The 19,113-nt window shown below is 43.0% G+C and overlaps 1 protein-coding gene across 1 annotated transcript in view; it reads right to left on the bottom strand.

The window, feature by feature from the left end:
- The window catches only part of LOC140730902 (frizzled-6-like), an 80,832-nt gene extending 62,098 nt beyond the window's left edge, over window positions 1-18,734 (bottom strand). The window contains exons 1-2 of the mRNA XM_073051935.1: window positions 18,307-18,734; window positions 16,792-17,200 (exon numbers count right to left, since the gene is read on the bottom strand). Of these exons, the coding sequence (XP_072908036.1) occupies window positions 16,792-17,022 (231 nt within the window). The 5' untranslated portion in view covers window positions 17,023-17,200; window positions 18,307-18,734. The remainder of the gene's footprint in view (window positions 1-16,791; window positions 17,201-18,306) is intronic.
- Between the last annotated feature and the right edge of the window lie 379 nt (window positions 18,735-19,113).

The raw sequence follows: 19,113 nt of genomic DNA, 5'->3' as shown, positions 1-19,113 counted from the left end.
ACCCAACTGACTATTTTCCCTTGGTTCCCAACAATCTAACTGAGAAAACGTTACAGCAGACAGCATTCTGGCAGCCTTGCATTGGTTGCTATAGCAATGCTTTCAGTTCATTCCAGCAAACCAGGTTCCAATTAAATGGAGATTCAATTACATATGACGGACAGATACAAATGAAAGGGCTGTGATTAACTCTGAGCCATCCTCACATTTGTTTCAACATGTCTCATTCAGTAGATGAGAAAGCCACGATAAGCATCTGTGCTTCCCGCTGCAGTGTACGATTCAGATTGGAAATACATTTGCCCATCTGTATGGCTGCACCACATAGAAACCTGCAGCTCCAGGCCAGTGAATGCAACAGCGGGCAATAATGGCACCCAGAGCTGCTAAGATCTGAGTCAGGGAACTTGAGGAGCAAAGAGAGGTCAACTTCAACAAACAAAATGGGTATTTGCAGTAATAGATTGAACAGCATGGGGCTGAATTGGAAAGGTTGGGCACAGTTCGAATCGAGGCTATGGGGTCCAGGCTCCAGAGTGTATCGAGACGACTAAACCCAACGTTTGGACGACAATTTAAGCGCTGGGCCAAACTGGAAAGCTCGGGGTGTCGGTGTCCCGAGGCAAGGGACCAGCCAGTTCAACTCGTTGCTCCACGAGGTTTACTCAGCTCTGCGTTGAACTAAGGGTCTGGGGATGGACTCTCTGTGGACTTCAGAGTCAGTACGCTACTAGCTTGTGTTTACTATTTGCATGATTTGGCTTTTTTCCTCTGCAAATTGGCTGCTTGGCAATCCTTTTTTTTAAATATATGGGTTCCTTAGGGTCTCTGATTTGTGGTTGCCTGTTAGGAGATGAATCTCAAGGTTGTATAATGTAAACAAACTTTGATGATAAATGTACTTTGAACTTACAGGAGTTGTGTCACTTTCTAATCAATAAAGTGACATATTTGCACAGACTTCAAATAGTGTAGGTTTATCACAAAAGAGAGCAAACTTCTGATTTTCTATACAGAGAGAAATGTTACCTGTTACATGTTGGCTTAATCTTACAGCTGAATGTCACTGAGACAGTGATCTGGACAAATCAATTATAGATTCCATTGTTAGTGAACAATGCAAATGCTATTAACATATTACAAATGACCTTTCTGTCAAACCTAATCATTCACTAAACATTTTGAAAGATGCTTTTGGGTTGTTTTATCAAAGATAAAAATAAGTAAATTTTTGTTTTTAAACCATTCAAACTTTTCTTTTGGAAATTTATCTGACCATTTTTATGGTATCCCAAGGTCCACCAGTCTAAGAAGTAGCTATTTTTACCCCAGTTGGTTCTTTCAAAGCCCCCTATGAACAGCTCTTTAATCTTCCTATTTAGCAAGAACATCATCAACATTTGGTGTCTTCATTTTTAAACTGAACTTGGAATCCCCGGTACCATTCTGGTAAACCTTCTTTCCAGACTGTATTATTCTCCTGAAGTGTAGTCCCCTAGAATTGGACAATATTCCAAATGATAAAAACTATTCAATGATTTTGTACTCTACGCCTACAGACAAAGCCAAGCATCCAACTCACTTTTCCTACAGCCTTCGCAGCAGCCACCAGCCGGAGATCCAAACCCATATACGCACAGATTCCTCTGTTCCTATAACACGTTTATTTATTTACTGAGATAGAGCATGGAGTAGACCCTTCCAGCCCTAGCAGCTACACCATCCAGCAATCCCCCAATTTAAACCTAGTCTAATCACCGGACAATTTACAATGACTAAATCAACCTTCCAACCAGTTGCCTCTTTAGACTGTGGGAGGAAACTGGACCACCCAGAGGAAACTCGTGCGATCAACGGGAGAACGCACAAACTCCTTACAGAGGAAATTGAACCCAGGTTGGCTGTATTGTAAAGTGTTGTGCTAATCACTACGCTACTGTGCTGCCCACAGCGCATTACTTCCATTCCATCCTTCCTATTAAAATGCATAAAGATATCCATTTCTATCCTGGCCCTGCTTACAACATTTTCAATATACCCATCATCTGCAAATTTGAACTCAAGGCACCCCATTTTCTGTATGTAACGGGGTTTCTTCTTTCTTTATGTTACTGCGTGTGTTAATCAAAATGGCTTCTTTGTTAAAAGTAAAAATGCTTCTTTGTTATGCCAATTGTGAGAGTGCTTTCTCTCGCAGCTTGTTTGGGTTATAATTACTGATAACGAGAATTGTATTCGTTTGTTAACCAATTGGGATAGAGGTTATTCTTTCTTGTGGGTTTGTAAGCTAGTGTTGAGCGAGTCTGAGGCTTACCAGGGGGCAACATTGTGGGGTGCTCGTCCCTGATTGAATTTTAGTGGAAGCTGTGTGATCGCCCTCTTTAAACTATGCATGCTGTGGGGGCGGAAAGCTGGTGTGTCTCTGTGCGATTTGTTATCACTGCGTGTGTGTTGGGTAGGGTGGCGGTTGGTACCCCGGAGGTCGTTGTTCGAGTTCAGACTAGCGCTGACGAAATGGTGGTGGGACCATGGGCTGTCCATACTGTTAGGAAAGACTGGTCGGAATGTTCCAGCTACAGTTGTTGGAATAATGTCCAGCCCTAAGGCGCGGTGGCGTGGACGGAACGGACCTCTCAGTTGTCGGGTGAGTGGCAGTGCTTGGCTGAGGGAGAGCGACAGGGATTGGTTGGAAGTTTGAGTAGGCGGGCTGGTGACATTGTTTGAACTGTCTGGTCCAATTACCTTGAAGTGACAGCTGCCGGTTATCGGAAAGCAGGAGAAAATGCGTTCGGTTCGACTGGAAGTCAAATACTGCAGCTGGGGGGTTTACCATATCTGTGGCAGGAGATTGATGGTAAGTTTTCAGGGTATCTTCTTTGGCTAGGGGGGCAGATAAATTGTTTGCGGTGCCAGGGGGATCAGCTCCTCCCTCAGTTGTTTAGCTGACCAGAGAGGTGTCAGCAAACTTAGAGGAGGCCCGGTGGGGAATGGTTTGGGGTCTCTGGGGGAGCACGTTCCCAGCAATGTACCAAGGAACAGACCCTATTCCTGAAGGCTTAGAGGGACCACGCACTCGGGTGTTGTTACGAATGGATGGAAGCCACGCTAAAGCCATCCTGGACACCGGGGCACAGGTCAAGTTGCTGTACAGTTCGTTTTACAACCGGTATTTGAAGCATTTACCCTTGACAACATTAAGGGCACTGGAGATTTGGGGTACCAGTGCCAGTGATTATCCAGACGACGGTTATTGGTCAGTGAAACTGGAGTTCTTGGAGGCCAATGTGGGGGTGACTGAGGTTCGTGAATTGTTAATGCTGACGTGTCCAGACACTGTTGAGACGGGCAGCGTTTCGATTCTGGAGGGGACCAACACCCCGCTAGTGAGGAGGCACATGGGGGGTCTGCCAGGAGGAGGCGGGTGAGCGCTGTTTGGAGGCATTGTCTATGCACCCAGTGTTTTGAGCTGTTTGTGCGGACAAGTGTAGCAGCATTGGGCCAGTACCGAATTCAAACGAGCCGGTGGTGGTACGGCCTTGGGGGAATATCTGAGAGTGAGACCCACTTAGTGGACGCTCCGAAATACCACAAGGGAGGGGAGTTGACCGCTGAAAACACCTCAGTGAGAGAGAGGTCGCAGTGACTGACCCCTGCAGCCATGGAAGACGTAGGCAGCGTGTGTATGGATTATCGGACTCTGAGGAGGCGCACTGTCATTGACCAGAATACGGTCCTGAGGGCCAAAGAGGCAATGGCCTGTCTGAGTGGTGCGAAGCCGTTTAATGTGCTGGATCCGAGGAGTGGATGTTGCCAGATCTCAATGAGTGAGGCCAACAAGGAGAAGACGGCCGTTATAATTCCCCTGGGATTCTTCCAGTCTGAAGATGCCTTAGGGCATATCCGAAGCCCTTGCAACTTTCCAGCGGGGCATGAGGAAGACGGTGGGGGATGTGGAATTGTTTGGAGTTTTGGCGTATGTGGATGATCGTCTACGGTTTGGATTCGCCTTGGGGGACTATGATGCGAGGTGAGTGCTGGAGCCCGAGCAGCAAAGAATTAAGGAAGTGGAAAACCTGAAAGTTGACCTGCAAGAAGTCATTAGGAAGAACAAGCTGGAGATAAGTTCAGTGAACACTAAACTGGAGGCTGACCTATCTTTAATGGCTGCTTTTCAGGTCAGGGTGCAAGAAGCTGGTGGAGTAACTGCGTCCCAAATGGAGGTGAACATGAAGCGCGAGTCAGAACTGCTGAGAGTGTGGTGAGAGTTGGAGGAGGCAGAGGAGAAGCAGACTTCTCGATCGCAGGAGGCTGAAGAGGCTGCAGGAGCAGTCCAGGCCAAGTGTTCCAGCGTAGAGAGAAACAAACAGCAGCTACCGATCGCAGAAATGAGGAAGAATACGGATTCGAAGGATGAAGTGCTGGATGTGTGGTACATGCTGCCTTTTCCTAACTTTCCCTTGATTGAGGAAGAGACCTTTGGCCCTTCTCCCACTGAGTCAGGTGTAGTGGGGAGAGCTAGCTGTGGGCAGCCTGGGTTATAGCGGGGCCCTGGACAGGGGGCTCCAGGTTGCGGTGGGGTCATGAGTCAGAGTTTGAGAGAGGAGTTGGCAAGCAGACCCGAGGTATCTCCAGTTGTGTCCGAGCCTGAAGGGTTTAGGTGAGAGGGGTCGGAGGTCTCGGAGTGTTAGGAAACTCACAGATAGGTTGACCTATGTAGCGCCTGAGGAACAGGGCGCGAGGTCTACTGTTTGGGGAGTAATGTTACTGTTTGTGCCTGGATTAGGTTTTGTGTCTGCAGGAAGGGTTGGCGAGTTATTTAGCAGTCATAAGGACATGACTAAATTTGGTGGGAGAAGAGTGTAAGGGGATTTCTTCTTTCTTTATGTTACTGTGTATGTTAATCAAAGTGGCTTCTTTGTTTGTTAAAAGTAAGAATGCTTCTTTGTTGTGGTAACTGGTGAGAGAGTGCTTTCTCTCGCAGCTTGTTTGGGTTATAATTACTGATAATGAGAATTGTATTCGTTTGTTAACCAATTGGGATAGAGGTTATTCTTTCTTGTGGGTTTGTAAGCTAGTGTTGAGCGAGCCTGAGGCTTACCGGGGGCTACATGTATATCATTTCAGTTCATTAGTAAATATAAAAAAGTATGGGCTACAACTTTTGAGACCAGTATAAATAATGAAATCTGAAAACAATTCTTCCCCATTACTTTCAATTATATGACAGCTGTCCCTTAAACTCTCAAGCTTTAATTTTGTTAATGTGGCACTACGTCGTTAATTCATCATCAATTTATCTGTCTTTTTCCAGAAAAAAAATTATTTTGTCTTGGATCACTCACTATCTTTAAAAGCTTCCTCACTGACATGAGCTGAGGGAGGTCAGGGATGTATGTTTGCAATCCTTCATTTAACGCTGGTCCTGTAGCAGTGTGCCACCTTTAAGACTGAGGATTTGGGGAAACAACTTGCTATTTCCAATTTCATTACGATAGGACTCTGAGGATGTATCTCATTTAAAACAATTATTTTCTGTCTGCTAAGCTTTTAAATCCCTCGATTTATTAGTACATACAGTTTCTCAAACAGCACCACATTCAACATGAGCATGTGTTCAAGAAATAAATGCAAGCATGGGTCATATGACCGTGCGGTTAAGATCTTGGTTGGTCTTCTACCTCAGTGTCATCTTCTAGAAACCCTCAATTTCCTTAATGTCCTGAAATCTATCAGCCTCTTTTGTCTGAATATAATGGATCAGTTTCCACAGCCAACTGGAAAGGCAACACCAAAGATTCACAACCCTCAAAGTGAACACTTTCTTATCCTCCAAGTCATAGAGACCTTCGCCTTATTGTCAACTAGGGGCAATATATTCTCTATAACTAGCCAGTCAAAACCTCCAAGAATTTTGTAAATTCTGATGGCATCTCACCCCTCACAAATCAAAGAGAATAAAATCCCAGTCTACTCAATCACTTCCCAATAGCAAACCCAACGTCTCTGACACCAGTCTCATGAATCTTTACTGTACTCTGTCAAGAAAACCATTTAAGACCAAAAATGTACATAACACTCCAGATGCAGTCTGACCAAGCCCCAATACAATTGCTTCCTCCTGAAGTAAAAACTACCTTGTATTAAAGAGAATACATCATCTGCCCTTCTAATTGCTTGATTTTCACTGGATACATCCTCTACTAGATGGAGTTTTCTTAGTTACAGTTGAAGTCTTATTGAAGAAATTTGTCCAAGGGTTCCCCCAAACACCCTAGATGTTTGTGCTGAAATCTTTGACCTGGGCTTTCCACTCATTCAGACCAGACAGAAACACAGGAGATTCTGCAGATGCTGGAGAGATAGAGACGCACACGTGCGCACGCACACACACACAAAAAACACTGGCGAAACTCACCAGACCAGGCAGCATCTAGAGTGGAATAATCGGTCCAAAATGTTGAGTGTTTATTCCTCTCATTAGATGTGGCTGACCTGCTGATTTCCTTCACCATGTTGCGTATTACATCAGACTACCCAGATACATTAAAAATGCATACTATCTGGGCAAATTGCACAGCTTGGGTGTAGACTCAGATGCAAACCCAAGTCCACAATCAAGGGAAACGACAAAAGCTAACTCAAGTGAATGGAGCAAACATAGCAATGGACAGACAGGGAGAAGAGGAAAGGTAAGACCACAGAGAGGTGAGGTGCAGGCAGAGCTGCTGACAACTTCTGTGCACTTGGGAGCAGGTCCCAGAATTAGGTTCAGCCCTAATCTGCTGGCATAATTTCTATCATCCAAATAGAAAATATAGCATATCTTATCGTCTTTATATTTTGACACTTCTATGCTCAAATTGGTGTTCAGTTCCGCAGATTTTTCATTTAATTTTGATCAGTTTGCATTCCCAACTAAAGCAAAAACCAATAATGATAATTTAGTCTCACTGATGGCTCAGTGGCACCACAATCATCCACATCATATATTTACAGTAGATGTACCAGCCCAGAATTTCAAAGATTTCAAACCTTGTACACTTAAACACCATAAGACATTGGAGCATAATTAGGTAATTCAGCCCAAGTTTGGAAAGTCTGATACTGTGCCATTACACACCAACACATTGGAAAGTCTGATCACCTGGCTGTACTTCTACTTGTGGCATAAAGGCAGAGACTAAAGACTGAAGTACCATTGGTGAGGTCTAATAAGGTATGGCCAAGGGAGATGGAAAAGCACTTACAAGCACTTTGAGTTGGTGGACTGAACAACATTCAGGTATTCATCTTTTAATCTGAAGGACTATGCCACAGTTGTCACTGACTTCATCAAGACCTATGTGGATGATGTGTGTGCCTTTGACAACATACCGTACATACCCAAACTAAAAGCCATGGATGAACCAGGAGATTCCTAGTCTGCTGCGGGCAAGATCTGTGGTATTCAAGACCGGTGATCCAGAACTATACAAGAAGTTCAAGTATGAGCTACAGAGGTTATTTTAAGAGTGAGAAAACAATACCAATTTAAGTTAGAAATGGAATTAGATGCACATCAGCTCTACAAGGTGAAAACCACCATCATGAATGACTGTGGTGCTTCATTCCCAGAAGAGCTCAATGCCTTTATGCATGCTTTGAAAGGGAGAATAAAACTACACCTGTGTAAATCCCAGCAGCAGCTGGTGACCCTGCGATCCCTGTCTCAAAGGCCAATGTCAGGACATCCTTCAAGACTCTTGCAAGATGTCAGGCCCTGACAGTGTACCTGGTAGGACACTCAAAACCTGTGTGGAAATATTCAAGGACGTCTTCAATCTCTAACTGCTGCAGTCAGAGGTTCCCACCTGCTTCAAAAGGGCAACAACTCCTGCCTGAGCAAGGACCTGGACCCACTGCAATTTGCCTATCGCCACAATAGGTCTACAGCAGATGCTATCTCATTGGCTCTCCACTTGGCATAGATAACCTGACAACAAATACCTCCATCAGGCTGCTATTATTTGGTAAGGTCCAAAACCCAGGCCTCTGTACTCCTTCGGCAAACAGATCCTCGACTTCCTCATTGGGAAACCATAGTCAGTGCAGATCTGGAATAACATCTCCCCTCACTGATAATCAACACCGGTGCACCTCAAGAATGCAAGCTTAGACCTTGGGTGTATCTATACACCCATGAACGTATAGCTCAAACGTCATCTATAAATTTGCCAATGGCGCAGCTATTGTTGGCAGAATATCAGATGGTGACAAGGAGGAATACAAAAGCGAGATAGATCAGCTAATTGAGTGGTCTCGCAACAACAAATGAGTGTCAGTAACTGATTGTGGACTTCAGGAAGGGCAAGTCGAGGGAACGCACACCAGTTCTCATCAAGGGATCAGCAGTGGAAAGGGTGAGAAGTTTCAAGCTCCTGGGTGTCAATACCTCTAAAGTTCTGTCCTGGATCCAACATATTGATGCAATTATGAAGGCGGCACAAGAGTGGCTATATTTCATTAGGAATTTGAGGAGACTTGGTATGTCACCAAAGACTCTAACATATTTCTACTGATGTACCATGAAAAGCATTGAAATTGGTTGCATCACTCTCTGCTATGGAGGGACCATTACACAGGTTCAGAAAAAGCTGCACAAAGCTGTAAAATCATCCAGTTCGATCATGGACGCAAGCCTCCCCAGCACTGAGGATATCTTCAAAAGGTATTTTAGTATTCAGAGAGGTTTGATGAGATTCCCCCCCCCACCCCCACCATTTTTCTAAAGCCCAGAGCCGTCAAATGATCCTCATGCCTTAACCCTTTCATTCCCAGAATCAGTCTCCTGAACCTCTTCTGTACCCCCTCCAATGCCAGTAAAGCCTTTTAGGATAAGTGGCCAAAACTGCAGTCTGATCATACCTTATAAAGCCTCAGTGTTACATCCTTGCTTTTATAACCTAGTCTTCTCAAAATGAATGCCAGAATCCTGTTTGACTTCTTTACCACCGACTCAACTTGCATGTTAAGCTTCAGGAAATTCTACACCAAGACTCCTAAGCCCCTTTGCACTTCTGATTTCTGAATTTACTCCTGTATAGTAAATAATCTACACCTTTATTCCTCCTATCAAAGGGCACGACCATACACTAATTGGTCACTTCTCTGCATATTCTCTTAATCTGTCCAAGTCTTTCTTTCTTTCTTTTTTTTAAAAAAATTTTTTTATTAGTTTTTCAAAACATTTTACAAAATTAAAAACCCCAAATCCCAATGAGGAGCATTAATACAGAGCAAGGTTAAGCATACAATAACAATATGCTACACAGGAAGAGAATTTAACAAAAAAGCACCTAAATTAAAGACAAGTGAGGTTAGTGTCCTCCCCAAACCCAACACAAGAAAAAAAAACAATTCCAGACCAACCACCACACAATATAGAGAGTATAAGTCCGGACAGTCAAACTCCCAGACTGTAAATACACTTAGCAACAGAGGATAATAATGCCTACTACCAGAAAAAAAAGGGAGCTGAAAGCAAGGGACTGAAAAGAAAAAAAAACCCTAGTCAAGAGGAAGGTTATGAAAGTACTCGATAAAAGGCCCCCAGATCTTATGGAACTCTAAATCCGAATTGAGAACTGAATAATGAATTTTTTCGAGGTCCAAGCAGGTCATAATGTCGTTAAGCCATTGCGCATGAGTGGGCGGGGCAACATCTCTCCATCTAAGGAGGATCAAGCGTCTCGCCAGGAGAGAGGCAAAGGATAGTATTCGGCATTTGGTCGGACCAGACATAAATCTGTCTCGCCCCAAAAACCGAACAGAGCAATTAAGGGGTTAGGTTCTAGGTGCTGATTCAGAATACCCGATAGTGTAGTGAAGACATCTTTCCAGAATTTCTCCAAGCTAGGACAGAGCCAGTACATATGGATGAGAGAGGCCACGCCCCTCTTGCATTTATCACAGAGCGGACTAATGCCAGGGTAGAATCGAGATAGTTTAGATTTAGACATATGGGCTCTATGAACAATCTTAAACTGTAAGAGACAATGGCGAGCACAAAGAGAGGTTGAGTTAACCGATTTGAGAACTGAGTCCCAGCTCTCCTTGGATAAGGAGATATTTAAATCCTGCTCCCAGGCCATTTTAATTTTATCCACAGGGGCCCGTCGTAAGGCTGCTAGTTTATCTTGGATAATTGAAATTAAACCTTTACCTAGTGGATTAATGGAGAGAAATAGGTCCATAGCATTTTTCGCAGGCATTTCAGGAAAGTTAGGAATTAAAGGAGCAGTAAAGTGTCGGATTTGGAGATATCTGAAAAAGTGAGCGTTAGGCAGGTTAAACTTAACAGAGAGCTGTTGAAAAGAAGCGAAGCGGTTATCAATGAAGAGATCTTCAAAATGTCTAATGCCCTTCCTGTACCAAACATGGAATGCTGAATCGAGCGTGGTAGGTAAAAAAAGGTGATTATGTGCGACAGGGCTAGAAATGGAAAACCCCTGGAAACCATAGCATTTCCTGAACTGAGCCCATATACGCAAAGTGTGTCTAACCAGAGGATTAGCTATTGATCTGGGCAGACTGCTAGGGAGTGCAGAGCCAAGAAGTGCAGATATAGATAATTCTTTAGTGGAGCTCAACTCCATTGCCACCCAGTTAGGGCACTCAGGTTGACCGTGGAAGAAAGACCAGAAGGCAGCACAACGTATATTAGCTGCCCAGTAATATAAGCGAAAGTTAGGTAAAGCCATGCCACCCTCTTTTTTAGATTTTTGGAGGTGGATTTTATTAATTCTAGAGCGCTTATTCTGCCACAGATATGACAAAATAATAGAGTCTAAGGAATCAAAAAAAGATTTAGGAATAAAAATTGGGATAGATTGAAATAAGTATAAGAATTTGGGGAGAACATACATTTTGACAACATTGATACGACCTACCAAGGACATAGATAGAGGTGACCATTGTACCAGACTCTGTTTTGTAGCATATGAAAGGTTGACAAAGTTTTCATGAAAGAGATCTTTAAACTTCCTTGTGACTGTAATTCCAAGATAAGTACATTGATTATGGACTACTTTAAAAGGGAGATCTCGAAATATTAGTTCTTGTGCTTCTTTATTAATTGGGAAAAGTTCACTCTTATGTAAGTTGAGTTTATAGCCAGAGATCTGGCTAAACTGGTCAAGAAGTGAAAACATTAGAGGTAAGGATGTAGACGGATATGAGAGAAAGAGTAGTAAGTCATCAGCATAGAGAGAGACTTTATGTTCAACACCCCCTCTCCAAATCCCGGTCAGTTCAGGACATTTTCGAAATGCTATCGCCAGAGGTTCTATAGCCAAATCAAAGAGAAAGGGACTTAAGGGGCATCCCTGACGGGTGCCACGTTTGAGATTGAATACTTGGGATTTCTGAAAGTTAGTTAGAACAGAAGCAGTAGGACACAGGTACAGCAATTGGATCCAAGAGATGAAAATTTGGCCGAGGTCAAATTTTTCTCAGACTGCAAAAAGGTAGTTCCACTCTATACGATCAAATGCTTTCTCCGCATCAAGGGAGATAACACATTCTGGAGTCCCAGTTGGAACTGAGTATAAAATATTAAATAGACGCCGAATGTTAAAAAAAGGGAGACTGTTTTTAATAAAGCCTGTTTGGTCATCAGAGATAATGGAGGGAATAACGGTTTCTAATCTATGAGCCAACACTTTAGCTAAGATCTTTACATCAACATTGAGCAGAGAGATCGGCCTGTACGAGGAACACTCTGTTGGGTCTTTGCCCTTTTTTAAAAGAAGAATAATAGATGCCTCATTGAAAGAGGGTGGCAATCTGCCGTAGTTAAACGAATCAGATAATACTGAAAGTAACTGAGGAGAAAGAAGTGAGGAGAATGATTTATAAAATTCCACAGGGAACCCATCAGGTCCAGGAGATTTCCCTGAGGACAGTGCAGAAATTGCAAAAGACATTTCTTCTAGTGATATAGGCGCATTAAGTTTGGCTTTGAAATCAGATGAAAGTGAGGGGATATTCAGATTCTGTAAAAATTGATCCACAGAGATATTGTCATTCAGGGATTCAGAGGAATAAAGCCGAGAATAAAAAATTTTAAATGCGTCATTAATTTCTAAATGATCCGATGTAAAGTCTCCGTTCTCCTTCCGGATCTTTGTAATATGTTGTTTGGCTTTAGAACGCCTCAGCTGATTGGCTAGGAATTTACCAGACTTATCCCCATGAATGTAAAAGCGGCTCTTGCTTTCGAGAAGTTGGCGTTGTCCAAGTTTTTCTGCAGACTCCCTGCTTTCTCAACACTACCTGCACCTCCAACTATCTTCATATCTTCTACAAACTTGGCCACAAATTCATCAATTCCATCATCCAAATCATTGACTACAATGTGAAAAGAAGCAACCCTAACACTGACCCCTGCGGAATACCACTAGTCACAAGCAGCCAATCAGAAAAGGCCCCCCTTTTGTCATAGTTTTGAGGGAATACTGCAGTTTTACAGGCACGTCTTTCAACAGACATCAAACTAAAGGCTTGACTCTTTCATGCGCATTTTGAAGGTAAAAGATTATCCTGTTAACTCTTATCCCCAGTGCTGTGGCCAATATTTATTCTTGAATCAACATTCCTGGTGGACCATGGCCTGTGATAATTTTTCTTTCAACTTTACTGATGTAAATCAGATTTAGATTTATTTATCATGCCTACTTCAAAACATACAATGAAAAGCATTGTTTGTTTAACAACCAACACACTTAAAGATGTGCTGGGGTAACCGTCAAGTGTAGCCACGCATTCTGGGACCAACATAGCACGCCACAGTGTTCAACAGAACAACAGTAACAAAACAAGACAACCTACAGCAAAACAGATTGTTCTTCCATACCCCACTGCCCCCCATCTCTCACACACACACTTCTAGTCCTTTTCCTGTTCTCACAGGCTCGCAGATATCAGGCTTCCAAGACCTGCCTATTACAGGTCTGACCTTCAGGCCACAACTTCCAGACCTCCGATCCCAGTGACCTGGGATCTTGTGACTCCTTTGGGCCTTCACCTTCAGTCTTGCCCTGCTTTGGCCTTCGACCTTTGGTTTTGCCCTCCTGACCTCGCTGACAATTGGGTATTGACGCCAGGGTTTGACCTTCAGGTCTCGACTTCCAGATCCATATGAACCTCATTTGATCTTTGTATGATCCTGGAAATAGCTGACCAACAGCACCAAAGGGCCATAACCACAACGGCTGTAATATTAATAGTTTAAGATGGCAATTCTCTGCTATCCTTTCAAAGGCAATTAGGAATGTACATTCAGTTAAGAAAAAAAATCAAAATTATTTCTATGATAACCTTAAAAAGAGGCCATTTACTAAAAACACTGTCAAAAAAGTGCTCATGAATAAACATTTTCTTTTTTGCTTCATTCTTCCCACACAGCTAATTTGCCCAAGAGTACAGCTGACACACTCAACATGAAAATTAAGCAAATTCTTCATCATTTCAATATTCCTAACAGAATTAGTCAACGTGATAACAGGTAACAGATGCATCAGAATTTGAGAGTCAGGGGTGATTTCCAAACTCCAAAACGAAAGCAGTTTAAATGATTTCACACAAGTTAAAGGCAGACAGAGCTGACTGTACTCAAGTCCCAATGGATTGTATCCAATGATAGCAAAAGAAGTGGCCGATGAGTTAATTGATGTATTGATCGTAATTTTCCAAAATACAGCAGATTTGGGAAAGCTCCATTTTGCAAAACAACAAAGGCAGATGAGATGGAGAGCAGGTGGTGCTGTTGTCTTGCAGTTACAGTGACCTGGGTTCAATCCTGACCTCCAAATGTGTGGAAGTTTTACATTCTCCCTGTACCTGCATTAGTTACAACAGTGTGCTTCGGTGCCCTCCCACATCCCAAAGACATGTGGGCTGGCAAATTAACTGGTTACTGCAACTTGCATCCAGTGCAGGTAGGTGATGAAGGAGTTTGGTGACATGCAAGATACAGGAAGTTAGAATATAGAACATAAGACAGTACAGCACAGGAACAGGCCCTATGGCCCACAATGTTTTGCCAAATGAAATGGCCAAATAAACGAATCCCTTAAATCCATATCCTTCCATTTTCCTCACATTCACGCGCCTATCTAAACCTCTTAAATGTCCCCAATACGTCTGTCTCTACCACCACCACAGGCAGTACGTTCCAGGCATGCACCACTCTGAATCAAAAAACTTGCTCCTCACACCTCCTTTGAAATGACCTCTTCTCACCTTAAACGCATGCCCTCTGGTATTAGATGTTTCAACCTGGGCAATAAAGATCTGTCTATGCCGCTCATGATCTTATAAACCCTCAGCAGATCTCCCCTCAGCCTCCACTGCTCCAGAGAAAACAAACCTGGTTTGTCCAACTCAAGGCTGGGAGTAAAAAGGACAGGAAAGGGAGTGATGGAACTGCTAAAAGCTGGCACAGACTCCATAAGCCAAGTGTGGTCCTTTTATCTTGAGGAATACAGAGAAGGTACAGGTTTGCACTACATAGGATTACATCTGCAGGGGTTTAAAAGCAGTGAGTTGGTTGAAAGATAAGATCCTGAAGAGTCCGGGACAGGATAGGCATGGACAGGATATTTCCTGATGCCATTGTCTCGAACTAAAGGTATTCTTTAAAAATTGCCTAATTAAAATAGTTAAGGTGAAAACATTTCCTATTATAGGGTCATGAGCCTTTTTCACAGGGCTTTAGAAGCAGACTATTTTTAAGGCAGAATTACATACATACATGACAAGGGGTGAATTTTTACAACAGGTAGAGAGAAAGGTGGAGATGGAAGTCACAATCAGATGCAGTGGAGCAGTCTCAGGAGTAACAGTATGAACTGCTCCAGCTCCCAATTTGTACAGTCAAAATTACTTTGATGCATTTTCTTTTATTTATATATGTTGAATATAAACCACTCAGACAGCATTTGACAGAGCATTGTCAAGAAGTTAACAGGACCGAACTTTTCAAGTGATACATGTGACTACAATTTTACCCACGCAATTTTTCCACAAGCGATTGAGAACAATTTTCTAATTCAAACTCCAGTCTTCATTTTAAAAGCACACTCCATAATGCTGCATTTCCTAATCTTTGTGCTGAATTGGACAGGTTTGAAATAAACACAACAATGCAAGCCAGGTGACAATATCAGCCTTTGAATTTGACATCAAGGAATCCAAGTAAAATTGACATCAATTGGACTGGAAGAGAAAATGTGCTAGCTGGAAGTGTTATTCCATGCAAAAAAAATGACTGTGGCTGAAAGAGATAAACCACCTTTGCCATAGTTCCTTGCTGCAAGAGCCCAGCTCCCACCAGATAAGTCAGTGGGTTCCTTCCATTAAGACAAAGTGGGAACATTTGCTTACATTTGCATGATATTCATTATTCTCAACTCCTCATAGTGGACTCCTTGCAAACCAGTTATGGAGAACTTCCAGGCTTCAGCTGTTAATTAACAAATAATGCTTACCACACAATGACCATCACTGCATACATCAACGCTCCTCAGGTGAAGGAATTCTAGCCACTTCTCTTCATGTTCAATAGTATTCCCCCTTAATTCAATCTCCTCATGACCTTGTCAGCTTTGGAGTTCATAACTGATCAGGAATGCAGCTGAAGCAGCCAATTAAACACAGAGATTATAATGGCAGATCAGATAATCCTCCAGTAAGTGATTTGACTCCTAACTCCACAAGCCCCTTCCAAGAATATCGACACCATTTGGGACATATCAAACTGCTTGACAGGCACCAGCAGGAAACGGCAATTTTCTCCATCATGGATATGTATACTATCTACACAGTACACCACGCCACCTTACTGAAACTTAATTTTTACCACTAAGATGGCACAAGTCAAAAACAGATGGTAATATTCTCTCTCTCTCAAGCTTATCTCCAAGATGTGTTCTGGCTCAGAAATGAATCACTATTCCTGTACTATCTGGATCAAAGTCCCGAACTGTAGATATAGGAAAATACTTGATATTGGTGGATACAATAGGGTATTTTAAGAGCCTCTTAGATAGGTACACGGAGCCAAGAAAAATAGAGGGCTATGTGTTAGGGAAATTCTAGGCAGTTTCTAGAGTAGGTTACATGGTCAGCACAACATCGTGGGCCGAAGGGCCTGTAATGTGCTGTAAATTTCTATGTTCTATACTGTAGGTGAAACACCAGATACTTAAGGTGGTAGCTAACCATCAGTATTAAAATTCATCTGGCAGAAAATTCTTCTGCTAAGCCATCTATGAAATTATTGGCCACATTCCACATCCAAATTGATAACTTCTTTCAACTTGGTTAATTTTTCACAAAACTCAATTAAATTGATCAAGCATGATCTGCAGTTCATGTTGAAACCTTTTTTTTTTAAATTCTTTTCCATTTTAATACTTCTTTAAAATATAAACTTTGCTGATCATTAATTTTAGAGGAATAAATTTGTTTTCTTCACAAGATGTTTTCATCAGAAAAGATGTGTGAAAAGAAAGATAAAAATCCTTACATAACTTCACTGATAACACCAAAAGCAACTTCAGGAGGAGGGACTTGCTACCAAGTAGCAAGTATCTGGTGATACAAATATGGATTGTAGGTAAAGGCTAATATATTTCATTGTACTTTTGGTAATTAGGAAAATAGATGGACATATCAGCATTTTTCCCCTAATTATTCACCTTTTATGTTAAAATACTGATGTAGAAGTGCATACCTATAAACACAACCTACCTCCATTGCACCTGCTGCAATGTGCTGATCATAGTGTTCCAATTTATTGGGGAAAAATGTCATATTATATGAGAGACCTTCACATCGATGGATGGTTATAGGCTCACATGTGAATAGACTGTGACCCTGGCTCCAAGGTATCACCAGCAGGATTAAAAGACAATCGAGGATCAGCGATGAACTTCTCATCATGAGGAAGCAACGAAGAACTTCGTCTCCAGAATCAAGCATAATTTGATCCAACTTAATGTCGAGAAACAGTTATAGTTTTCATCCACTTTTGATAATGAACTGCATCCTTCGCTCTGCTGATTGAACGTACTAACTGTACTGATCAATGCAAATTACTTTGCTTTAAGAAATAGTCCATGAGGTGATGAAATGCCAAATGTTCATCCTCCTTTCAAGCCTGGAAATAAAACACCTTAAGTTAGAACACTGAAAACATTTTAACTGTGCACATCTACACCACAGCTGGTTTTTCCACTATTGGACAGGGAGGAGCCGGTTTGGGTGAGGAAGCCCCTCCATTATTGTAGTAGTGAACCACGGGGGTGGGGGGGGGGCACATGAGTGGCAACAATGCCTTTGGCTTTAGGAAGTGTAATAGAAAACTATTTATTGCAATGTCTATAAATGTAAAAATGAAAAAGCACTGCAGTCTATTCGCGTAAATAATTTATAATGAATATTGCAGATTATTCGTGTAAACAACTTATTATGAATAAAGGTAATTTTGATATACATTTTAAAAATTACAATACATACACTACTTCCAAAGGTCTTTACGAAGGAAATTTTCCCAGATCTCAAACACAGAATTAGAATCTAGGAATTCAAACTAGAACGAAACATTAATATAAATTATATATTTAAAGGTACTTGTTAATCATATTTTCATAAAACGCTTGGAATCAATTGACAGATGGGAGGGGGTGGCAATTACCACGGGCGCGGAAAACACAACGTGTGGGAGGTCAGGGCATGAGCTTCAGTGAGGCAAACAGCTTCTTACTGCTAACTATTTTCACACATATTCATTAAACAGAAGCTATTTTTAAACGGTTCATATCTTTAAAAAAACGTATCTGATGTCGTCTTTTCGTTAAAAGGTAAAAAAAAATCCTTAGCGAGCACCTGCAGCATTCAACAAAACTCAAATATTTCCCCAGATACTTGAAAGAAACGACTGGCGTTGGCCACAAGTTGAACGTGAATTCTTGCTCCACCGACTAGAGGAAGTTGTACTTTAATTTCTAAAGAGTTTTCACGTTCTGGATGATGAGAGAGTTAACCCACTGCCCACAGGGTGACTGGGAGGAATGGGTTGCGGGAGTATACCTCGTCCCTACTTTAGCCCACAGTGGACACACCGAGCACCCGGTACTCCCCACCCCCCGGGAGCAGCCGCGTCCCCGGCACTGCACCCCGCGCCGGGGTTAGACCAGCACCACCGGCCCACCCCGGGCCCACTTCACCCGACTCCGCACTCGCTCGGCTCGGCGTCGCGCTCACCTTGTATCGCAGCGGACGGAATCCTCCGTGAGAAGAGTCCCGGCTCTGGGAGGGCCTGCCGCGGGGCTCCGGCGACGCGACCGCCAGCCGATCTTTCACGGCAAGCTACAGCCTTGCCCTCCCCCGCCACTTCTTGCTTCCTGCGCCTAGGCGGCTGTTGCTGTGAGTGGGACTGAGAAAGGAATCTGGTCCGGATCACAACCACTCCCCTTCCCTTCCTTTCCCGCAACAGTGAAGCATTCCAGCAAGCTCGACCGCGGCACTCTTACTAGATCACAACCAACAGGTGTGCTCCCAACTTCCACCCACCTACTCACAATCTGTGCTCACTTACTGAGATAAAACGCCAACCCCTTTTACGTCCATCATATCCTACCTCGCGCTCTGCTCTGTGTTTAACTCCCACTTGTCAATGTCGACGATTACGATTGTGTTTGCGCAGCTCATCTGCGGTGTGTTTGAGGGTGACTGTAGAGGCCAATTCTTGAACCACACAGACATTCGCAGTGGGGACATGGACTTGTCCTGGTTCCTTGGGCACGGCCGTTGCTGCCGCTTTCCTCTTTAGAGCTGTCTCAGGTCTCCGTGATGCATATCTTCTATGTTGCTGTGAGCAAGTTTAATCGAGGCGCGCCACCTAGTTCTGCCTCGTACCCTCTGATCCATATGCCGGGGAGCAAGCCAACAATGCTGGGTTTCACACCGTCTTCCTTCCTTTACAAATTCTATCACGGTTTCTGCTTCCCTGTGATAACTGGCCACAGAGCATCTGCTTAAGGAGTGTGAGTCCTCCGTGCGTATAACGTG

The sequence above is a fragment of the Hemitrygon akajei genome, chromosome 1, assembly GCF_048418815.1.
Source record: "Hemitrygon akajei chromosome 1, sHemAka1.3, whole genome shotgun sequence".
NCBI lineage: Eukaryota > Metazoa > Chordata > Chondrichthyes > Myliobatiformes > Dasyatidae > Hemitrygon > Hemitrygon akajei.
This window is presented reverse-complemented; position numbering and strand designations above follow the sequence as displayed.